This window comes from Zingiber officinale, chromosome 1B (assembly GCF_018446385.1).
Source record: "Zingiber officinale cultivar Zhangliang chromosome 1B, Zo_v1.1, whole genome shotgun sequence".
NCBI classification, from domain to species: domain Eukaryota; kingdom Viridiplantae; phylum Streptophyta; class Magnoliopsida; order Zingiberales; family Zingiberaceae; genus Zingiber; species Zingiber officinale.
The window spans coordinates 12,350,056-12,373,446 of NC_055986.1; the positions used below are offsets into that span (position 1 = coordinate 12,350,056).

General features: G+C 38.0%; 1 protein-coding gene across 2 annotated transcripts in view; it reads left to right on the top strand.

Annotated features, from left to right (window-relative positions):
- LOC122051113 (probable serine/threonine-protein kinase SIS8) overlaps positions 1-23,255 on the top strand; it is a 40,605-nt gene extending 17,350 nt beyond the window's left edge. Inside the window, exons 4-13 of one of the 2 annotated variants that reach the window (XM_042612074.1) lie at positions 15,480-16,804; positions 16,940-16,980; positions 17,564-17,632; positions 18,810-18,910; positions 20,691-20,769; positions 20,883-20,981; positions 21,158-21,226; positions 21,897-21,946; positions 22,038-22,214; positions 22,609-23,255. In XM_042612074.1, the coding sequence (XP_042468008.1) occupies positions 15,480-16,804; positions 16,940-16,980; positions 17,564-17,632; positions 18,810-18,910; positions 20,691-20,769; positions 20,883-20,981; positions 21,158-21,226; positions 21,897-21,946; positions 22,038-22,214; positions 22,609-22,726 (2,128 nt within the window). In that variant the 3' untranslated portion in view covers positions 22,727-23,255. Of the gene's footprint in view, positions 1-15,479; positions 16,805-16,939; positions 16,981-17,563; positions 17,633-18,809; positions 18,911-20,661; positions 20,770-20,882; positions 20,982-21,157; positions 21,227-21,896; positions 21,947-22,037; positions 22,215-22,608 lie in introns of those variants that run through there. The other variant, XR_006131328.1, reaches the window with a different exon arrangement.
- Positions 23,256-23,391: the final 136 nt, after the last annotated feature.

Consider the following 23,391-nt stretch of genomic DNA (forward strand, 5'->3'; position numbering starts at 1 on the left):
CATGTGTACTCGTTTATGTCCATTTACCTTTAGAATATCTGTTTCGGGATATATTTGATTGATAAAATCTTTTCGAAGTAAAACGTTGAAGATATGAAACTTTTTTTGTTTTTTTAAAATTTTTTTATAGGTGGTTGACCCACCTAACCCACAACCCGTCTTGAATTAGGTTGGGTTGGGAATTTCCCAACCCTTTAAGATGACGGGTCGACCCGCCTCGCCCCGCCAAATGGCTGGCTCGCCCTGGGCCGGCTAGCCCCATCACGGGCCGACCCGCCTCGCCCCGCCACCTGTTGACTCATTTGACAGCTCTAGTTTGGTCAGAAGGTATCAATTTAATCCAAGAAGAAGACACTGGAGTGCGGTTAAAAGAATTTTGAAATACCTAAAAGACACTATAAATTATTTCCTACGTTATTAAGGAAAGGATCTAACACTAATGGGATACACATATGCAAACTGGGGTGGTGATTTAAATGAACGTAAATCCACCTCAAGATATGCTTTTTTGATAAATGGTGGATGCATATTGGAGAAGCAAGAAACAATCATGTGTCTCTATCCACGAGCAGAATTTGTGACATGTGCTTCTGCAGTGTAAGAAAGTGTTTGGTTGAAAAGATTTCTAAGTCATTTGAGTGTAGTAACCAATCCAGTGAGAGCGGTAACAGTTTATTGCGATAATCAATCAGTAATTGCTTATACAAAAGACCCTAAATAGCATGAAAAAACCAAACATTTCGACACGAAGTACAACATTATCAGAGATATAGTTGAAAAGCAGGAGGTGATTTTGAAATACATGCCTACGCGAATGATGGTGGCCGATCCTCTTACTAAGCTAATACCAAGAGACATATTTATAAATCATGTTAGATCTCGATTGTGTAGGATGTGATTGTAACTGAACGCATAAGTATTTAAGACATCGTGCTCATTATTATAATAATGTTTTATTATGCATTATGTGTACCGATTTACTTTATGAGTCATTTATTTGCACATTAAAGGTATGTTTGACAAGTTGAGATTGTTTCTCTCACACGAGCAATCGCCTCTGATGCTAAGAAACATGCAGAGATGGATGAGACAATATTGATTTTGTTGTGAACAAATCCATACCTATGTTGCCTTAGTAAATATATTACTAAGATGAGATTACTTCATAAATTTTTTATTATAATCAAAATGGATTTTCCCACAATCCATTAAACTTGCCTAATAGCCAAATCAGAGTTTTTCGTTATATTGATACATGTTCAAGAATAAACGGGGAGAAAACTCAGGTTAAGTGTTGAGACAGACTTGAACTAAGATCTGCATCATGTGAATATTTTATTATGACATACATTTCCAAAGAGGAAGAAACATATCGTACCATGTGTTTCATACCACGTGTGCTAAAGTGACCACTTGGAAAATGAGTAGTTGAATCCCAACTCATTATGTGAGATCCATAGGTTGATATATATACAATCCTAATCTAATACCCTTAAGACTTTCAATTGTTTTATTTATTTATTGTGATGCTACTTTTGCATGCTACCAATAGCTATGAATGATTTAGCAATACGGTACATGTCTAAGAAAGCAGCTAAAATTAAAGATTGAAATACACAAGTGGGAAAGGAAGATTTATTTTGACACTTGTTTTTGTTAGTCCCTTGCGGCTGACTAGAGGGGGGTGAATAGCCTGAAATACAAAAATCGAATACCTTTCTCGACTTATAGCTTTATCAACATAAACACTTGTACAAAAAGGAAATAATAAGCAAATTAACAAGAGAAAGAGACACAGAGATTTTACTTGGTTTGCAATCAGAAGATTGCTAATCCAAAACGTTGAAAGCCCACTAAAGTCTCCTTCGGACGGAGAAGCCTCTTACAACAGTTAAAACACTCAATTACAAAGATAAATTTAAAGTAGAACGTTTACAAATGTTGTGTTTAGCTACTGGGATCAGTACTGTATTTATAGCCCTAATCGGGGCGTCTGGAAGGGTTCCAGGCGCTAGGACGTGGATAAAATTTTATCCACGTCGCATCAGATCGCATCGCAACAGATCACATCGTAACGGATCTAGATAAAATCTCTGGTCCGGGCTCCTGGAAGGGTTCCGGGCCCCCGGACCGCTTTCGCAAAGGGGCGCATCGCCAAGGTGTCCCGGCTGGACCAAACCGGTCCGGACGCCCGGAGAAGCTCCGGGTGCCCGGACTCTGGGAGTCTGGAATAGCTCTGGGCACTCAGACTCCAATCAACCTGAAGTTGACTTTTCGTCTAGGTCTTCTGCTCCGGCTTCGCTCACTTCGATGATTTCGGCCATCCGGAATAGTGCTCACCAGAACCCATTTTCCGCCTTCTCGAGCAACCTTTCGTTCCGACTTCTCATCCCTCGGAAATACCGCGTGCTTCCTTCTCATCCGCCAGCATACTCTTCCGCAGCTCCTCGTCCCTTGGACTCACCGAACCCGTGCCGTCCTTCTTGCTAGCTGCGTCTTTCGCTCTATCTCCTTTGTTTCTAAGTTTCTACACACTCGACACATGACATCAAACCACAATAGGACCTAATTTGACTTGGTTGATCACATTAAAACTACGACGGGGTACTTACAATCTCTCCCTTTTTGATGTGAGTAACCCCAAGTTAAGTTAGGGTAAACCAAAACCAATTAACAAAAAATTGCAAGCGCATGATTTTCAAAAAAAAAAAGTACCCTCCCCCAAGACTTAATCTCTGAATCTCCCCATTTGATCACATTAAAAATAGGGTATGCCATGAAAATAACTTGAAATAAAATTCAAACCGAGTCTAAGGGATAAAAATAAGGTGATTATCATCTAGAAAAAAAATCATTAAGTTTAAAGTTCGAAAATTTGGATTTTTATAATTTATAAACCATTTTTAAAAAAAAATTTGGAAAAATATTTTCAATCTTAGAAAAATTTTGAAAATTTTTATAGTGGTAAAACATACATAATCAAGGCTATAAAAGAATTTTCACTAAATTATCAAATTAATTTAAGCAGAAATAAAATATTTTCTACACAAGGATGTATTTTTGAAAAAATTCTTAAACATAGTTTTTAAGTTCGCAAAATCTTGAAAAAATTTCTGAGTATTTTTTTAAAAAAATACTTTAAGTAGAAATAAAATATTTTTCTACACAAGGATGATATAGCAAGTAGCTTTGCAGAAAAAGGAAATTTTCAAAAAATAACTTTTCGAGAATATTTAATATTAAAAGTTTGCATTTGGATAAATAATTCATAGAAAATTCACTAACGGTAAAAAAATTTTGAAAATATTTTCTTAGATAGAGAACATGAGAAAGTTTCACAAAAAATAAATTTTGCAAAAATAACCCTACGAAATAATTTTAAATTAAAAAATACAAATTTAAAAAAAAAATCATAGAAAAATAATACAACGGTAAAATTTTTTTTTAAAATTTTCTTATAGATGAGTGGTTAAATCTTCTTTGTCAGAAAAATTTGGATCAAATTAATTTCTAACAGAAATTATGCAAAACAATTTATTTGATAATTCTAAGCAAGCAACAAAAATTAAATCAATTAAAAGTATGACATGCATAAAAATTCAATTAAGACATGATTTTGGGACCCAATATGGTTCCTTCCAACTGGATTAATTAAAAATTTTCTAGGGATATATTTTGATGATAATTTTCTAACTTGGCCTTGATGATATTGTAAGTACCAGTTTAGTCCTTTATAGTTCCTAAAATTTGAAGCAGAAAAATTTGAACATGCAAAAATTTTCAAATTTTGTATTTGTTCTTTTAATTCTCATTTTCTATTTTTATTTTGTCAAAATCTTCTAATCGACAAAATGTTGCTAATGTTAGTTTTAGTTCTTCATTTTCTTCTTTAAGTTTTCTATTTTCAATTTCTAATTTACAAAAAAAATTTTGACAACATTTTTATAAATTTAAATAACAGGTCAGGAGGTAGAGACCGTACTTGACTTACCTTGTCGATTTCTGATGCCCCCTGTAGAACTACTTTCCTCTGACGTTGTTCTTTCATCGATGCTTTCGATACTCATTTCCAAAGAGCTTGTTTCTTGGTGACTTGCCATCAGCGCAAGTTCGGCGTAGGCTTCGATTTTTTATTCTGATGAAGTTTTGTCCCATGTCGCCTTTAGGTTCTTATTCCTTTTCTGAGTTGGCCTTTTATCCTTGCTCTTGTCCTTGTCCTTGCTCTTCAATTTTGAGCAGTTATCTTTGACGTGCCCTTCTTCATTGCAGTGATAACATCTTATCTTTTTTTTCCTTCTTTTACCATGCGCTTGACTGAAGTTATTAGTTTTAAAGAACTTTTTGAACTTTCTTACCATAAATGCTGCTTCATCATCATCAGAGTTGTTTCGGATTCTGATTCGTCCATTTTTGCAAAGGCAATGTTGTGATTGGGCTCCTTCAGATCTACACATAGTTTCATGCACTTCAAGGGTAGAAAATAATTCTTCTAATGTACTTACTTCTAAATCCTTAGAGATGTAATATGCATCTACTAAGGTTGACCATTTGGGAGTCATAGGAAAAGCGTTAAGTGTGTACCTTAGCGAATCTTGGTTGGTTATTTATTTTCTGAGATTCATGAGTCTGGTGATGAGTTCCTTGAACCTTGAATGGAGGTGTGCGACGGTTTCGCCTTCTTCTAACCGGAGGTTGCTGATATGGTTCCGGAGCAGGTCTCGTCTCGCGAGTTTTGCCTCCGAGGTCCCTTCGTGTAGTTCCAGGAATTTCTTCTAGAGCTCCTTGGCTGACTCGTAGGCTTCGATCCGTTGACTTCTTGTGGCGGTAAAATGCTTAGTAGAGGGAACTCTGCCTGTTTGCAACGAAGTTGGCTTACTCCTTCATCCACTGATATTCTTCTTTGTCCTTCAGTGCTAAAAAATCATATTTCATAATAATCAATAATTCAAAATTTGTTTTAAAAAATACCTCCATTTTCTTTTTTCAGTTTGTGAATTCCCCCTCGAACTTCGGTGGGTAGATACTTGTTCGGTCATCTCTTGTGTTTCGGTCGGCGGTTAGTCCTCTTGAAGCGTCCTTGCTCTATATCACTTGTTGGTCCCTTGCGGCCGGCTAGAGAGGGGTGAATAGCCTGAAATAAAAAAAAAAACACCTTTCTCGACTTATAGCTTTATCAACATAAACATTTGTACAAAAAGGAAATAACAAGTAAATTAACAAGAGAAAGAGACACAGAGATTTTACTTGGTTTGCAATCATAAGATTGCTAATCCAAGTCGTTAAAAACCCACTAAAATCTTCTTCGGACGGAGAAGCCTCTTACTTGCTCTAAAGTACTCAATTACAATAGAACATTTACAAGTGTTGTGTTTAGCTACTGGGATCAGGGCTGTATTTATAGTCCTGATCGAGGCGCCTGGAAGGGTCCAGACACCTGGACATGGATAAAATCTCTGGTTCGGGCGCTGCAAGGGTTCCGGGAGCCCGGACCACTTTCGCATAGAGGCGCGTCGCCAAGGCGCCCTAGTTGGACCAAGCCGGTCGGGACGCCTGACTCTGGGAGTCTGAAATAGCTCCCGACGCCTGGACTTTAGTCAACCTGAAGTTGACTTTTCGTCCGGGTCTTTCGCTCTGGCTTTGCTCACTTGGGTGATTTCGACCATCTGGAATAGGGTTCACCCGAACCCATTTTCCGGCATTCTAGAGCAACCTTCCGCTCCGGCATCTCGTCCCTCGAAAACGCCGCGTGTCTCCTTCTCATCTACCAGCGTACTCTTCTGTAGCGCCTCGTCCCTCGGACGCACCGAGTCCGTCGACTCTCTCCCGTACCGCCCTTCTCGCTAGCTACGTCTTTCGCTCTGGCTTTGCTCGCTTGGGTGATTTCGGCCATCTGGAATAGGGCTCACCTCAACCCATTTTCCGGCATTCTCGAGCAACCTTCCGCTGCGGCATCTCGTCCCTCGTAAACGCCTCGCGTCTCCTTCTCGTTTGCCAGCGCACTCTTCTGTAACGCCTCGTCCCTCGGACGCACCGAGTCCGTCGACTCTCTCCCGTACCACCCTTCTTGCTAGCTACGTCTTTCGCTCGACCTCCTGTGCTCCTAAGTTCCTATACACTCAGACACAGTGCATCAAACTACAACAGGATCTAACTTGACTTGGTTGATCACATCAAAACTAGCACAGGGTACTTATAGTTTTATATTCACAAGCCGACTAATTATGTTTAACTTTGTTGTTAAAACATAATTGTGAATATATATATATATATATATATATATATATATATAGAAATTGAAGAAGTCTAGCCCTCTTGTGCGGATGGGAGATGTAAGAAAAAAAAGGATATTGGCTAAATGGGTCGCCTATGAGGACTGACCCGACCTGACCCAATTGCATTCAAATATTAGGATTTGAATGTTTTGGAGGGAGTGGTTTTATTTCTAATAACCCCTTTTGGTCCCACTAACATGTATATTGGGAGATACAACAACAACAATAACAACTAAGCCTTATCCCACTTGGTGGGGTCGATTATATGGATCCTTTTACGCCATTGAGCTATATTTCCAACTATATCATCATCTATACTTAAATAAATTTTATCTTATTTTATTGTTGCTAACCAAGTATGTTTTGGTCTTCCTCTTCCTCGTTTGATATGCGTGTTTGTTATAATTTCACATCGCCTAACTGAAGCATTTATTAGTCGTTTAAGTACATGCCCGTACCATTTTAAACGTGTCTCTCTGAGTTTTCCCTTAATAGATGCAACTCCGACTTTCTCTCTAATGCTCTCATTTCTTATCTTGTTCATTCTCATATTCAGTTCCATATAACATAGCAAGTCTAACCGCGCTTTTGTAGAATTTTTCTTTAAGTTTTATAAGTACTTTACGGTCACATAAAACACCCGACGCTCTCCTCCATTTCAACCATCCTGCTTGTATTCTATGTAAGATATCTCTCTCAATCCCTCCATTTTGCAAAAATGATCCTAAATATCTAAAGCTTTCGATTCCGGATAACTCTTCATCTCCTATCGTAACTGTTAGAATAATTATAGGGGTATTTTTGTCTTTTGTCGTATATCTTGTTTCCTATATAAAGGCCTAACTCGTGGTTCTCAAATCATGATATTTTAGATTTTGTTTTGAACATGGTATCAGAGCCAAGTTAAAACCCTAATTTCTTCCCCGGTCCCCTTCCTCCTCCATCGCTGACAGCCTCAACCCGTTCTCAAGGGCGGTGCGAAGCGCCACCGCAAGGTCCTCCGAGACAACATCCAGGGCATCCGGCACCTCGCGAGGAGGGGCGGCGTGAAGCGCGTCAGCGGCCTCATCTACGAGAAGACTCGCGGCGTACTGGAGATCTTTTTCGAGAACGTCATCCGCGACGCCGTGACCTACACCTCCCCGCGTCGTCTGCTTCTTCCGCGAGGGTTTACGGCGCATCTCTCTTCCGCGAGTTCTCCAGTGGCAACGGAGTACCACCTGTAAGGTCTCCACTCGTTTCTCTTCTTCCTCTGCCCTAATCCTTGGCCGCAGTGCTGCCACCGGAGGACGCACGGAGCAAGCTTCTGCTGTTGTTGGTTCTTCTGCCCTAGCTTCGGTTCTTCGACGTTGTTGCACGGATCTTCGCCTCTGCCGTTGTTGTTTTTCCTCTGCCACCAGCAGCAACAAGCCTGACGCCAACCAAAAAAAAAAAAAAGAGGAATTTCTAGGGGGGCAAGCACCTGCAGCCCCTCCCTTTTCTTTTTCTGTGGTTGGTTGCTAGGAATTCTCTTCCAGTAAGCAAGCTCACTTCATCTATTCTAGCAGCCCGGTTCATAGTTCTATTCATGGCTACATCTGGCGCCCCAAAGCCAGATACCTCAATCTTTACCAACCATATCACTGCACCTCTTTCTTCCGAGCAGTTGGATGGTAAAAATTATATCTCTTGGGCATCTCACATTGAGCTTTGGCTTGTTGGATAGGGTTATGAGACACATCTCACTCAAACTGAAGAGGATGTTCAAGTCGCCGATCTTCTTATGTGGAAGAAGGTTGACGCTCAGTTGTGTTGTATTATCCGAGCCACCATCCATTCATCTCTTAGGAATGTTTTCCGTACTCACAAAAAACGTTTGGACCTGACTCAACAACTCTTCTGAAACACCTCTCGGCGACTCTATCAAGTTTGTGAAGATCTCGCGGCCGTCCTCGGCGCCCGTCGATTAAGGATTGATGTCGACTTATCGGGTTTTAGCATTCTTTGTGACTTGATGAACTGCCCCCACGGCCAATTCTGTTGAAGAGCTTGAAAATCGGAAGAAATTTTTATATCTTTGGCTTTATAGGTCGAGATTATTCTCGTATCGTGACGGATCCTGCGATGGACGATACTTGGCGACTCTTCTCCGTGTCGACGAAGTCTTGCGATGCCTTCTTACATTCTGCGACTCATCTGACTTTGGTCTCTCGGCAAAAGACCTCCACCCATGAGGGCGAAGGGCGTCCTTGGTGTGATCGCCAACCGGGACGCGATTGATAAGTCTTTGGAGTCTACGGTGCGTCCTCCTCGTGGATCGTTCGAGTTACGCTTTGCTTCTTGCACTTCCGATTAACGTCGGATTCGACTCAGACACACCTATCTTGACTTTACGAAATGGTTTGAGGATCGTCGTTCCACTTCCTTCTGCGTATCTTGTTCTTAGGTCGTTGGGTTCTTGATTACGGGCGGATCGTATATCAGTAATAAATCCTAATTTCCTCCTACGGTAATTTGCCAATGGTCACCGGCGATGGTTCCCAAACTCGATCCTATTGACATTGTTCGTCCTTCATCTCTTTCCATTCATAATGTTCTTTGTGTTCCCGGCGCTCCCTTTAATTTATTATCGATAAGTCGACTTACTGATTGTGTCATTTCTTTTACTAATACATTTCCTTACAGAGAAGATGGAGGAGGATGATTGATGTGAATCACTATATCCTGGTTGGTGGCGTCTCCACTACTTATTCATTTCGGTTGGGACGTCCGTCTTAATAAGTTAAAGCGATTCATCCTAGTCAGAGTCTTTATCTTATGAGTGTCGATTAGGTAAGCATGTTCGTAGTTCTTTTCTCCTTGTAGTGTATGTCTCCTTTTCTTTGGTTCATTCGATGTTTGGGGTCCGAGTCGTGTTTCTTCTTTTGGTATTTTGTTACTTTTATGGCGATTTTTCCGTTATACGTGGTTATATCGATGAAGGATCGTTGTTTTCTATTTTTGAATCCTTTTTCTAGAAATAAAAACTCGATTTGGTACTTCCTTGAACTTTGAAGTGATAATCGCAGTATTTATCTCTTGAATTCGTATCTTCTTGACATCTCATGGTGTGTTGCATGCGTCTTACCCTCATACCCCTCAATAGAATGGAGGCAAGAATCGTCGTCTCCTTGAGACCACTCGGACTCTTCTTCTCCGTTCACCTCGTCGGTTTTGGGGTGATCGCTGCGTGTTATCTCATGATCGCGTGCCTTCGTCCACTCTCTCCAGGGGTAAAATACCTCGTGGTACTTTATCCTCGTGACCTCTTATCCTCTGACCTCGGGTCTTTGGTTACATATGTTTTGCTCGTACTCTTGATCCGGCGTTGTGACTCTCTCTCGGTCTTATAAGTGTGTCTTCCTTGGATACCCTCGGTACAAGTGTTATTCCCTACTCTTCGTCGGTGCCATCTCTGCTGATGTCACGTTCTTTGAGTCGGTTTCTTTTTTGGTCCTTCCGCTTCACAGGCTGAGATTTCTCCCTCTCCTCTAGGGGCGCCTCTATCATCTCCATCCCTGTCTCCTCCTTTGTAGGTTTATCGACGTCGTCCTCGCCCTGCTTTACCGCACCCAACACTGACTCTACCATGGGCATATCTTGGAGCCGAGTCCTTCGCCTCTTCCTCCGGTCCCATCTCCTGACTCTGATGTTCCTATTGCACTTCGGAAGGGTATGCGTTCCAATCGTAATCCTTCTCCTCACTATGCTTCTTTGAGCTATCATCGTCTTTCTCCATCCTATTATTATTATCCATCTTCCTTGTCATCTGTTTCTCTTCCAAAGATGCAGGTGATGCCTTTGCCCATCTAGGATGGAAACAAGCTATGCTTGATGAAATGTGTCCAGAGTAGTGGGACTTGGGACCTCGTTCCTCTACCATCTAGGAAGTCGGTGGTTGGTTGTCGATGGGTGTTTACGGTGAAAGTTGGTGCAGACGGTACGGTTGACCGGCTTAAGGCTCGCCTTATCGCTAAAGACTATACTCAGGTATTTGGATTGGATTATGGAGACACTTTTTTTCTTGTTGCCAAGATGTTTTCTATGCGTCTTTTCCTATCCATTGCTGCGATTTGACATTGACCTCTTTATAAGTTGAATATCAAAATGCATTCTTACATGGTGACTTGCTCGAGGAGGTCTACATGGAGCAACCTCCGTGTTTGGTTGCTCAGGGGAAGTCTTCTGGTCTTGTATGTCGCATGCGGAAATCTTTATATGTTGATGATATTGTCATCAGGTAATGATCGTCTTGGATTTCCAAATATCTTTCAAACATTTCGACGAAAGATCTCGTGAACTCAAATATTTCCTAGGGATAGAAGTGACACGATCTAATGATGAGATCATTATATCCCGAAGGAATTATCGATGGATATTCGGAAGAAGCAGAATGTTAAACTCGAGGCGTGTGGATCCTAATGTCGAGCTCACGCGAATCGGGGGCCTCTTTCGGATCTGAGCAGTGCAGGCGATTGGTAGGAAACTAAGCTACCTTACTATCACTCGTCCGGATATTTGCGGTAAGTGTAGTAAGTCGGTTTCTTAGCTCTTCATGCAAATGGGATGCCGTGACTCGCGTTATTCGATATATCGGTGCACAGGAAAGGGTCTTATATGAAGATAAAGGGCGTACTCGAATCGTGGGGTATTACGATGCAGTTAAGCGGGATCTCCTCGATGAAGATCTACTTCTGGATTTTGTATATTTGTCGGAGGTAACCTTGTTTCTTGGAAAAGCAAAAAACAGAATGTTGTGGCAAGATCCAGTGCAGAAGCAGAATATCGAGCTATGGCTATTGCCAGTCAAGAACTTATATGGTTAAAACAGTTACTTCAGGAACTAAGGTTTGGAGAGGTTACACAAATGCCACTCATATGTGTCAACCAGGCCGTTATGCATATTGCCTCAAATCCAGTCTTCCATGAGAGGACAAAACATATTGAAATTGACTGTCACTTTGTCAGAGAGAAAGTCATGTCACTTTGTCAGAGAGAAAGTCATATCTGGAGAAATATCTACTAGTTTTGTCAACTCACATGATCAGCTAGCAGATATATTTACTAAGTCACTTAGAGGTCCCCGAATTGACTACTTATGTAATAAGCTTGGAGCATATGATCTATATTCTCAAGTTTGAGGGGGAGTGTTAGAATAATTATAGGGGTATTTTTGTCTTTTGTCGTATATCTTCTTTCCTATATAAAGGCCTAACTCGTGGTTCTCAAATCACAAGATTTTAGGTTTTGTTTTGAATAGTAACAATTGTCTCATTATATCTAATATTACTAAACTTAAAATCTTTCTCTTCTAGTGTTTCCTACCAAGATTCTAGTTTAGCATTTACTCCTTCACATGTTTTATCTACCAAAATAATATCATTTGCAAATAATATACACCACGGTAATGTCTCTTGAGTTCGTTCATAATTAGTGTAAAAAGATAGAGAATTAGAGTTAATCCTTAATGTAACCCAATCTTTATTGAAAATACTTCAGTTACTTCGTTACATCTTCGTACATATCTTTTATTAGTTCAATATATGTTATTCTAACACTCTTCTTTTCTAGAATTCTCTATATAATTTTTCTTAGGACTCTATCATAAGCTTTTTCTAAGTTAATGAATACCATGAGTAAATCTTGTTTTCACTCCCGATATTTTTCAATTAATTGTCTAAGAAGATGGATAGCTTCTATTGTCGACTTTTCAGGCATGAACTCAAATTGATTTTTTGGTCACCGTGGTCTCTTTAATCTTTTTTCTATTATTTTTTTTCAAAGTTTTATGGTATGACACATTAGTTTAATACCCCTATAGTTAGCACAATTTGGTATGTCTCCCTTGTTCTTATATAAGGGAACTAAAGTATTTATCCTCCATTGATCAGATATTTTTTTCATTTTCAATATCATGTTAAATAATTTTGTAACTCATTGAATACCTTGTTTCTCTAAGCACTTTCATACCTCTATTGGAATATTATCTCGTCCAATGATTTTTCCATTGTGCATCCCATTTAAAGCTTGTTCTACTTCTGAAGTTTGAATTCTACGATAAAAATTTGAATTTCTATGCTCATTTGACTTACTTAAATTACTTAAGTTAAGTTAGTCACCTAAACGTTCATTAAAATGTTGATGAAAATATCTCTACTACCACTCTTTTATTTTTCCATCGTTTACTAGTACTCTATTATATTCATCTTTAATACATTTTATTTGGATAAGATCTCTTGTTTTCTTTTCTCTCATTTTAGTTATTTTATAAATGTCTCTTTCCCCTTCTTTTGTATCCAATTTTTGATATAATCGTTCAAAAGTTTCATTCTTTGCTTCATTTACTACTCTCTTTGCTTCTTTCACTACTCTCTTTGCTTCTTTTTTGGCTATTGTATATTTTTTTAGGTTTTCTTCACTCTTACAAATATATAATTCCTTATAAGCTATTTGTTTGTCCTTCTGTATATTTTTTTAGGTTTTCTTCACTCTTACAAATATATAATTCCTTATAAGCTATTTGTTTGTCCTTCACGTGCTCTTCTACTTTCTCATTCCACCACCAAAATTCCTTACTTAGTGGTGCATGTTCCTTTGACTCACCGAATACACTTAGCTACTATTTTCAACTATGATACCATCTTATCCCAAAATAAGAATTTCAAGGAAGAGACCATACAAGATTTTTTTTCATGGTGGGTGTCAAATATTGTCAATTGAATAAAAGGTTGTACGCTGCAGTTGATATTTGAACCTTAGATCCTTTACTTATCCGTTGAAAGGTATAACCACTGCACCATTGCCCCGGGATGGTATATATAGGGAGATAGGGAAAAAAAACGGAGCAAGAGTTTTTTTTTCTCATCATGACTTCATTTTTCTTTTGGCAAAGCATCATATCACAATTTAAGCATTTGGATTCTGGGAATTGATCTCTTTCCGCTTGTGATCGGTATCAGACCATTGAGGCATTAATTTCGTTGGAAGAAAGGTTAGTAAATCAACTACAAACGATTCTAAATAGAATGGTGTTTTATTCGATTTCCAAGATAATTTCCCGTGAGATACCTTTTGTCACAATGCCTCCTGGTCATGCAATCCAGAATACCTCCATTACACAGTGACCGATCCTCTAAATCTAAGTGTATTGACCTCACACATATTTCGTCAAACACATAAAAACCACAACACAATAGAATAAGACTATAAACCATATTATTGAACAAAGAAATAATCAAATACATAGTTCATACATCAACATCACATCATAATTACTCCCTACTCCTAGAATCCGGAGAATCTACTCCATTGCGTAGGAAATACAACTGAGAGACAAGAAATAAAGCATCCTACAATAAAAATACAAGATAAAGAAGGGATGAATGTTTATCCATGCGTTGTCGGTCTCCTCGGATGAAGTCCTAGTTTCGGTGGTGGACGGATCGTGCAGATCAGCGAAGATGGAAGCCCTAGGGTTCCTCAAAGAGAGGAGAACCCTTCCCAAGGAATGGAGGTGAAACTCCAAACCCAAGATGAGTGAAAAGGGGAGAAAATCCCCTTTTATAGTACGGGCATTACCCCCTCGTGTTCTCCGCCACACGGTCATGCCTCCGGGCACGACCATGGCGTGTGATGCCACGAGGATGAGAGGCATGACCATGTGAAACAACACGATTTGCCCCTGGTTCTTCTTTGGCAATGAGGCACAACCATGTCTTTTGGCATTGCCGGACCATGTGCTTCCCTGTAAATGAGGGGCACGATTGTGCCAGAAGGGACAATGTGGCCTTGAAGGAGGCATGACCATGTGGTTTCACACGGCCGCCCCCTGGACAGCTGTTGATGGAGGCATGGTCATGCCTCTAGGGCACGACCTGCCCTGTTCTTCTTTGGGAGAGGGCACACGGCCGTGCTAGGGGCACGACCAAGTTGCTGGATCTTCACAAATTGCTTCAATGTGTCTTTGCTCCAATTTATGTCCTATCCATAAAAACAAGCAATGAGCAGATCTCCGAACAAATAGAATGAAAGAATGACATAATAATGAAATAATGTGCAATAAATATAGATTATACTCATGAAATACAAGTAGATGTGCGTCAAACAATGCCTAAAAATATATATAATCTACGCACATTAGTAACACCCATCTCTCACCAATCCACAATATCTTTAGTCATATGGACTAGAGCTAGATAGATACTATAACCCCACATGCTACAGTCTTTGAAAATATGATCCTTAGATATAGCATGACCCACTGACATCAACCTAAACTTAGTGCCCAAAGAGATCTCTATTATATTTTTGCTTAGAGAGTCAACCATACACAAGGCATGGTTCCCAACATGACGTAACTTATTTAAATTACAGATTTGATAGGTCTGTCAAGTCATTAAGTCAATGTACATATTTCTCATTATCATTGTATGGGAAAAACATTTCTAATCATGTATCAATAGTGAGATGTATCTAATCATACCTCATTAATCGTTCAGTTTTTGTTCATGATAAATCAGTATAACAAATTAGATTTTATATGCGTAAAGAATACAAAAGTATTATCAAGAAGCAGTCTCATATTAAGAAACTTAAAAAAAACACAAATCCAATTAAAGATTTAATAAGGCCTTCTAGATGTTCTAAACTCAAGGTTAATACTGGCTTAAGGTATTTAGGATTTTGACACCACCAAAAACAGGGTAATTTACCAACTTCACAGCTTATCCACAATGTCTCTCTTAGGTTATCATACAAAACTTCCTCCTCTTAATTCGTTGTTCTCCATTGGGTATACACATTCACTTCTTCTTGTGCTCAATGTACATGTCTCACACAACTAATAGTTTAACAAAAGTCGACAAATTATCATGTTACACCTCACAACTTAGGGGTGAAATTTGAATATGAGATACACAACCAATATCCCCCTTTGGTCAACTCTCCTTTTTGATCAATTGCCCATTGGTTTGTCCTCTAACTCAATGAAGTTACCATTCAAGTAAAGGGGAGGCTCCTATCTCAAATGAAGATTCCAAGCAGAAATCAAGAGCTTGAGGCTGTTTGCATGGTGGATTTTATTTTATATTTTTTTAAAAAATGGATTATTGGTTTTTTAATGGGTATAATGCTACATATACTAATATGGGTCCCATTGATAATCAACATGTTTCACTTTGCACACAACAGGGACTATATTGTTGATTTGATGTCAGAGCCTGGTACTCTTATCGCACCAGATAGTATAGGACTGATTGGTGAACCAAAAGAAGCTACCATTACGATTCAATCTTTCACAAAATTATCTAATGAAACTGATACAGCCTTATCAGGTAGTAGGGTGGCAAACTCTGCTGACTGTAGCACTGAGAATGAGCCATTTATCGAACAAGGATCAATGTCTAATTGCCAAAAAGATCCAAATTCAGCTCGGGTAAACCCATGTGACTTAAGTCATCAAAACAATAGGTACATTCAAGCTGACATGAATAACCCAGCCAAATCTTCAACTATTCTCAATGTTGCCATGTCAAAAACTCCAGATACATCTGGTAATTCAAAGCATCCACGGTCACCTTCTTGGACCGAAGGCATTAGTTCTTCAACTGTCCAAAGGATGAAATTGAAGAATGTATCAGAATACATGATTAATGCTGCTAAAGAAAATCCAAAATTAGCTCAAAAGTTACAGGATGTGTTGTTGGAAAGTGGTGTGGCTGCACCCCCTAACTTGTTCACTGAGATTTGTACTCCAGAAATAGAAGATCCACTGGCTGAAGAAATGCATTCAATTGAAGATAAAAACAAGAGGAAGATAACTAAGCATAAGTTAAAACAGAAAATTGAAACTGGTTGTCGTGGGCCCTTCCTGCCTCAGCTTCCTAGCCACATGCTCCATCAGAAAGTATTTCTCTCTAGGTCACAAATGGATGCTGCTAAATCTGAAGATAGATTCAATCTTTCTCGCAATCTTGATTCAAGAGAAGCCATTAACAATCCTGTATATGAAGTTTCTGATGAACCATTGCTGCAGGAATCTCCATTGCAGCTTGTTAGACATATGCCTGTTGCTGCTGCTGCTGCAACAGCTGCTGTTGTTGCATCTTCAATGGTAGTTGCAGCAGCAAAATCAAACTCTGACATGAATTTGGAAGTTCCTGTTGCTGCGGCAGCCACTGCCACTGCTGCAGCAGTTGTGGCTACAACGGCTGCTGTCAGCAAACAATATGAACATTTGGAACCATGTTCCAGGATGCAGTCTATTTCTGGAGGCAATGGCCCAAATCTAACAGAGAAGAATGAAGTTATTTCTGTCAATGAACAGCAAGCAAGCTGTCATGGTAATTATGAAGTTAATACAAAAGAAAGGTCTGGTGATTCTCATCAAGAAATGGATTGTACTTCTGATAAATCCATTGGAACAGAAAGTACAAAATCTGAAAATGCACTGCAGGATGTTGTAGAATTTGAAATAATATGGGAAGATATTATTCTTGGTGAACGAATAGGGCTTGGTATGTTTCTGAGGAACCCTTAATTAAATGTGAAGTTACATCTTTTCCTTGGTTTTCTCTGAACTTTTAATAAGAAAAGAACATCCAATCATTTTTTGATATTACTTTTAGTAATTTGTCTTTTTTCCTACTTAGGTTCTTTTGGGGAGGTGTATCACGGAGATTGGCATGGAACAGTAAGTATTTTTGTTGAAAAAGTAGTTTTTGTTCTTCAAGAAATTAACTTAGTTGCTACATTGATGTTGTTATATTTGTGTGGTCACATATCTATAGGAGAAAATAGCTGATTACAAGCTTCAAATCATTTATAACTTGCATGTGATCTTCAATTTCTTTTACTTGCTGAAATCATAGTGTTTTGACAAGGGACCAAAAGTCTGCACAAAATGATACCTTAACCCTTACTAAGGGAAGTAATTTATTCTCCTCAAGGAAAAACTCTGACAATTTTTTACCAAACTTATTGCCACAATTTTGAAGTAACAAAAAAATAGATGAATATTGGAAATAATTTCAACATTCAGAACTATTCATATGCCTTATCAATAGTTGACAAATCTGAAAATGAACTTTTCATTCTTGAATTGGAAAATTCTTTGTTATATTGTTAGAATCGACAATGAATATTTTCCTAGCCTTATAGGCAGAAATATTTTCCTAGCCTTGTTCTATGAAAACATCCATCTTATATTCCTTTTTGTTTTAATGTACTTATTTATTTGTGTATCTACTGATGTGCTTATCTTTGACCTGATAAAGGAAGTTGCTGTTAAAAGGTTTTTGCATCAAGATATCTCTAGCGATGCACTTGAAGAATTTATAAGCGAGGTAGAGATATCTCAAGTTTTCATTGCTGTGTTGTTAATTATTGAATAGACCTAGACTCCCTATTCATGTTAGTGTTGATCAACCTGAGTATTACTTTTAGGGCTTCATAGCACACGTTATGCTATATCCAGTTTCATGTTTTGACATGATTCAAGTTATCTTACTGTTTGACATTTGGGGCAAATTTCATGTTGAATATCTGTTAATACATAATTCAGCTTCCTTGAAGTCCATTTTCCAAGCTGCTGGAAGTAATTCTCTACAATCTTTTGATAATATAAAGTTTGAGACTTTGAAGACAGTAAAATCCCTGGTATTGTATATAAAAATTGACCACTTGTGTTGGGATTTAGCTATAGGGATTGTTTGGGGAAGATGATTCCATTTGATTAAACAGATCTCGTACTGATTTGCCCAGCACTCAGAAATGTTAAAATGAAATAGTTGTTGCTTGTTCTAGGCTGAAGGGTTGTGAGATGTGTGAGTAAAGCTCCTAATGGAACAATTAACAATAAAATTTGTTAACCTTTGATTATATAATGTGATGATAAAATACAACTTATACCTCTAATAATCCTGTATTTTATGAATATATCAATGGTAGGAAAAGGTGGAATTCGCCACGGTCAGCCTCACGACCATCTATGAGGAGATAAATCAGGAAGTTGTAGTTGGCCAGTGCGGGGAGGGCTTTTTATTCTCGGCTTTGCCGAGATTCAAACTCTTGTCCTATGGTAGCAACTCTGCCCCGTATTAGCCAACTCAACCCTACACCGGGGATGTTGTCTGAGGTGGTTGTCTGTTGTCACTTCATTTAGATTGCATTCTGTCAATACCTGTACTTTTAGTGAAGAATGACTTCGCTGATTATTGCACTGTGCCTCTGGGAGCTTATCATTCTGTTAAGCTAACAAGTTTGACATGGGGCATCTTTTGAAAGCCTGTGAAAGTCCCTCAGATATTTTGCTCCAGCTTGTAGACAAGTGTAGAATAGGTTCCTATCATTGACAGCTAGTCTAGTTTAGGTTGTGTTTGTGGTACACCACTTCTAACCTCTTTTCTATTTAAAGAAAACTTTATTCATGATAATTAAAAAAGGATGTGCATTTGCTGTTATCTTGCATTGAGTTCAAGTTTCATTTTTTAACATGTATGTTGATGTTGTTTTTTATTTCAGGTGCGAATAATGAAACGGTTACGACATCCAAATGTTGTTCTATTCATGGGTGCAATAACTCGTGTACCTAATCTGTCAATTGTTACTGAATTTCTACATAGGTACCTTTTTCCTTCAGGATTATAATTGTCTTTGTTCGTTTGTCAGCTTGAGTAATTTTGTGACCTACTAATGTAATATGCCATGTAAGATTTCAGACAGTAGTGGTTTCTACATGTCTGCTTTTGAGATTATACTCGATGAACAATGTTCTATATTTTGTTTCATATGACTTGTTCCAAGCTGGGGTTCATTGGACAAATTTATATGGCAGCAGCTTAGGCTTCATATTCAATAAATTTCAATTTTACACTAATAAAAGAAAAATTAACAGGAAACACGATCAACGTAAATGTTAGCATGTGAATCCTCCTGTTTATCAATTATTCCATGAGCTGCATGTGTATCCTATTGGCTGTTTTAATTTCTATAACAAAAAGATTATCCTTGCAACTTATTTTCTGTATGACAAATACATTGGATTCTGTACTTGGGAAAAAAATCACAGTAAATTCCAATATATTATTCTTACTCCATATTAAACAAGCATTGGAACACGCATATATTTGTGTGACGGTAAGGAGGAAAGAAATTAGTATCTTATAGCCCTGTTAATCCTCAACAACTAGAGGGCTTGAATAGGCTGCAATTAAAAATCCATTTGGAGCGTCTCAGGAAATGTCATGGTGGTAACTTGAACTCCTAAAAGTCAGCCAAGTTTTATTTAGGATGAGTTAGAACTTAGAAGGATTAGTAGAATGGGGCTATGCCCCAAATTTAGGAATCTAGCTATTCTGGAAGCAAGTTTTATTGAATATGGGCTCCTTTCCAAATAGGAGAACACTCAAATTTCAGACAAATTGGAAACCTAGCATATTATGAATATACAATATCGGGTATGGGGATTGTTAATTTTCCTATGTTACTTTTTTCTTGACAAAATTTTCTTGTGTTGCTTTGCCCAATATCTAGATCTCAGACTAAAAAAAGGGCTACTTGCACTCCTCAATGATCTAAAGCATGTTTTCTTTGACACAAACATCTATAGTTAATGAGAGGAATTGAAGTCTATGATATGTTCTTGCTTAGGTGGTTGCTCCAATTCCATTTTCTTGTTGCTGCTAAGTTCTTTTTGCACCTAATATTTGAAGAACCTCCCCTTGTGCAAGGATTTTAAATTTTCAAGGGAGAGTTTTTTTAACCCTTCTCTCTCAACATTTTCTGGCTTGGGAAAATAGGAATACATGCCTTTAGAATTGTTGGTTTCTGAAGTGCTTATGTAGAAGAACTGATCGCTCGTCTAAATTTGGCTGGAATTGTTCTTCACTGCTCTGGAATTTATAATGTTTTTGCAGACATGATAATCTCATATGGATAACCTAGATGAGCATGCTCAGATGGTAGTTACTGAGTCATACATACTGGATGTTGTCTTATGGTGAAGTTCATACTTTGACATCCCAAAAGGTCAAAAATGTCAAAGACATTTGTTTGAATCCTAGTTGGTTTAACTAAAGAAATCTAATAGTAAGTTATATTTTTGTGCTAAAATTGACTCACTAGTCATATTTGGTAAATGTGGCATGACCATATTTCTTTGAATTATATGTGGTTACTAAATATGAGGGTGCTTATTGTCCATTAATGGTAGAGTTGCAATGTAAACATGATCAATTGCCAGGCCTTTTTTTAATGTACAATTTGTTTTTTTTTCCATATTCATATTTCCTTTTGTTATACTCATAATGGTATGTTTTTTTTATCTAATATAGCTGCTTTGTTTAACAAGCTTTAACTGTGTTGATGTTACTAGTGTTTTGAAGCATGTAATCTGCATTGCAGAGGCAGTTTGTTCCGATTAATTCACCGTCCCAATAATCAACTTGATGAAAGGAGACGCTTAAGAATGGCTCTTGATATTGTATGATTACAGAACTCAGTCTCAGTATCATTTTGTATCATATAGTTAGATTTTGGTGTGCTGTAAATCTGATATCTTGTCCTACTAATTTTCCCCCCTTTTTTTATTACAAGGCCCGTGGAATGAATTATCTTCACAACTGTACTCCTGTTATAGTCCACCGTGATCTTAAGTCTCCAAACCTTCTCGTGGACAAGAATTGGGTTGTGAAGGTAACCTAGCTTCCTGTGTGTTCCTTTGATATATATATATATATATATATATATATATATATATATATATATATATTATTATTATTATTAGTGTGTTTGTAAATCATGAATTTGCTATTTTCTTGTTATTTAAATTTGTTTCAGTTAATTTTGTTGCCAACGTACTCATGTTATAGGTCTGTGACTTTGGTTTATCTCGAATAAAGCACAATACCTTCCTTTCTTCAAGGTCAACAGCCGGAACAGTAAGCAAACAGCCATCCACTTTTTTCCCATAATCATATACATATATACATGTATATTTGCAGATTCTGGCAGATTCACTTTTTAAGTATAGTTGCAAATTTCTTCTCATTTCCTTTCTGATTCTTCAGCATGTTTATTTTTTTAGGCAGTTTCTTTACCAACTGTAGTGTGAAGAACCATGAAAACTTAGGAATGGGATCATCTAGTTTCTTTGTATACCTTCTCAAATTTGTATGGAGTGAGTTCAGCTCATGAAACTGCTGACATTAGCAACTAATTGGAATTGTGTAGTATATGGCATATTATTGTCATATAATATAATACACATAATTATATTTGTTGAAGCTAGAAAAGTGCCCTATACCTATGCCATTGGTGATAAACCAACTGAAATATCATTAGTATCAAATTTGACAATTTACCAAACTATATTGATATATTCTATCCTATGCTTAGTAGTAAGATGATGGCTCTATACATCTTTTCTTCGAGAAGTTATCTGAGCTCATTTGCTCCTACTTAGAACCCAGTTTTTATCACTAAGAAACAGATCCTCCTTAAATAATATCAGATATGATTATTGCGAATTATTATGCTCATGGTGCTTGTGCTTTATGTTCAGTTGTAACTTGTACCACAACAATTTATATTGACATTACTTTGCTTCAGGCTGAGTGGATGGCACCAGAAGTTCTACGCAATGAACCTTCAGATGAGAAGTATGTTCAACTCATGCATGATGCTGCAATTTTTTACATTATATGGCCTCACACCATGCTTTTGGCTTTCTTTTCTTTTTCCACAATCCAGATGCGATGTCTTTAGCTTTGGAGTTATCTTATGGGAGCTCTGTACCTTGCAACAGCCATGGGAAGGTTTGAATCCCATGCAGGTTGTTGGTGCTGTTGGATTCCAGGACCGCTGTCTAGATATTCCAGATGACATAGATCCAATCATAGCAGGGATCATAAAGAAGTGCTGGCAAATGTGAGTTGGAAGACCAATTATTTATGTATGTGTTTGATTATACTAACAAGTTAGTGATACCTAAAAGGTATCGTTAAAGAGCAGATGAAGTTATATGGTTTCACTACCTTTGAATATGACATCTTTCCCCACATGCTTTCCTCCAAACTGTGATTTGGACAGCATAAGCAAATGGTTTTGTAACTTAATGCAGTTGCTTTGAACTATGAATTTAGTTGTATCTTTTCTCTTTTCTTTTGAGAATAAATATAGTAGTATTCCTCTTGACCTGTAGTAATGACACCATGCTTGTCAATGGTAAAGAGAGAACCTTCTATGGTATTCCTTTCATCTTATACTTTGCCCTGCTTTAATATATTTTCCTCCATTAACCTTTCACTTGTACGTTTTGCAGAAACCCAAAGATGCGGCCCTCATTTTCAGAGATCATGGCTGCGTTAAGACCTTTGCAGAAACCTGCGTCCAGCAACCAAGGTCTCAGACAAAAGAGGCAGGTAGCAGATAGCAGATAGCTCGGAGAAGGCAGTATTATAGGAAAAACAAGGTTGAATTTCTGAAATTCAATTCATAAGAAATTATATGGCTTGGGGGAGGTTGTTCAAATGTTTGTTATCCAGCAGTCCCTTCGGGATTGAGAAGTTGTGAGGGAAGAACTTCAATTGCCAAGTCTGTTTGACGTCCAACACGGTTAATTTATCATGAACACTGGTATGTGAGAAGAACATCAACAAAACATGAAAAGACATTATGCACCCAGGGAAATTGAATTTGATTATGAACAAATCATGATGCAGAAAAAAGTAATTGGTCTAACTTGATTGGAGTTGGGAGTAACGGTAACTCACTGAGCTACTTGAACTCGTTGGTTTGTCAATGCAACATGGATGAGCTATTCCAGTTGTTTTCTAATTTTTCTTGTTCTGTGTTTCGTTTTGTTGAATCAAGTCCAGCTTATTCGAAATGTTGTACATATATTTGTAATGTATTCACGTATTATTCTTTCAAGACATGGAATTTATGCGGAAAGGGATTTCAATGTTTGTTCCTATGGTTTCTTGATTCCGTCGTTGACTTATGGTAGCATATTATAGTGGGTTCAAATTTGATTGTTGAATATTGCTCTCTGTGCATAACTGACCCACGTCAGTTTCTGCCTCCTACTAGCTGCTATGGGTTT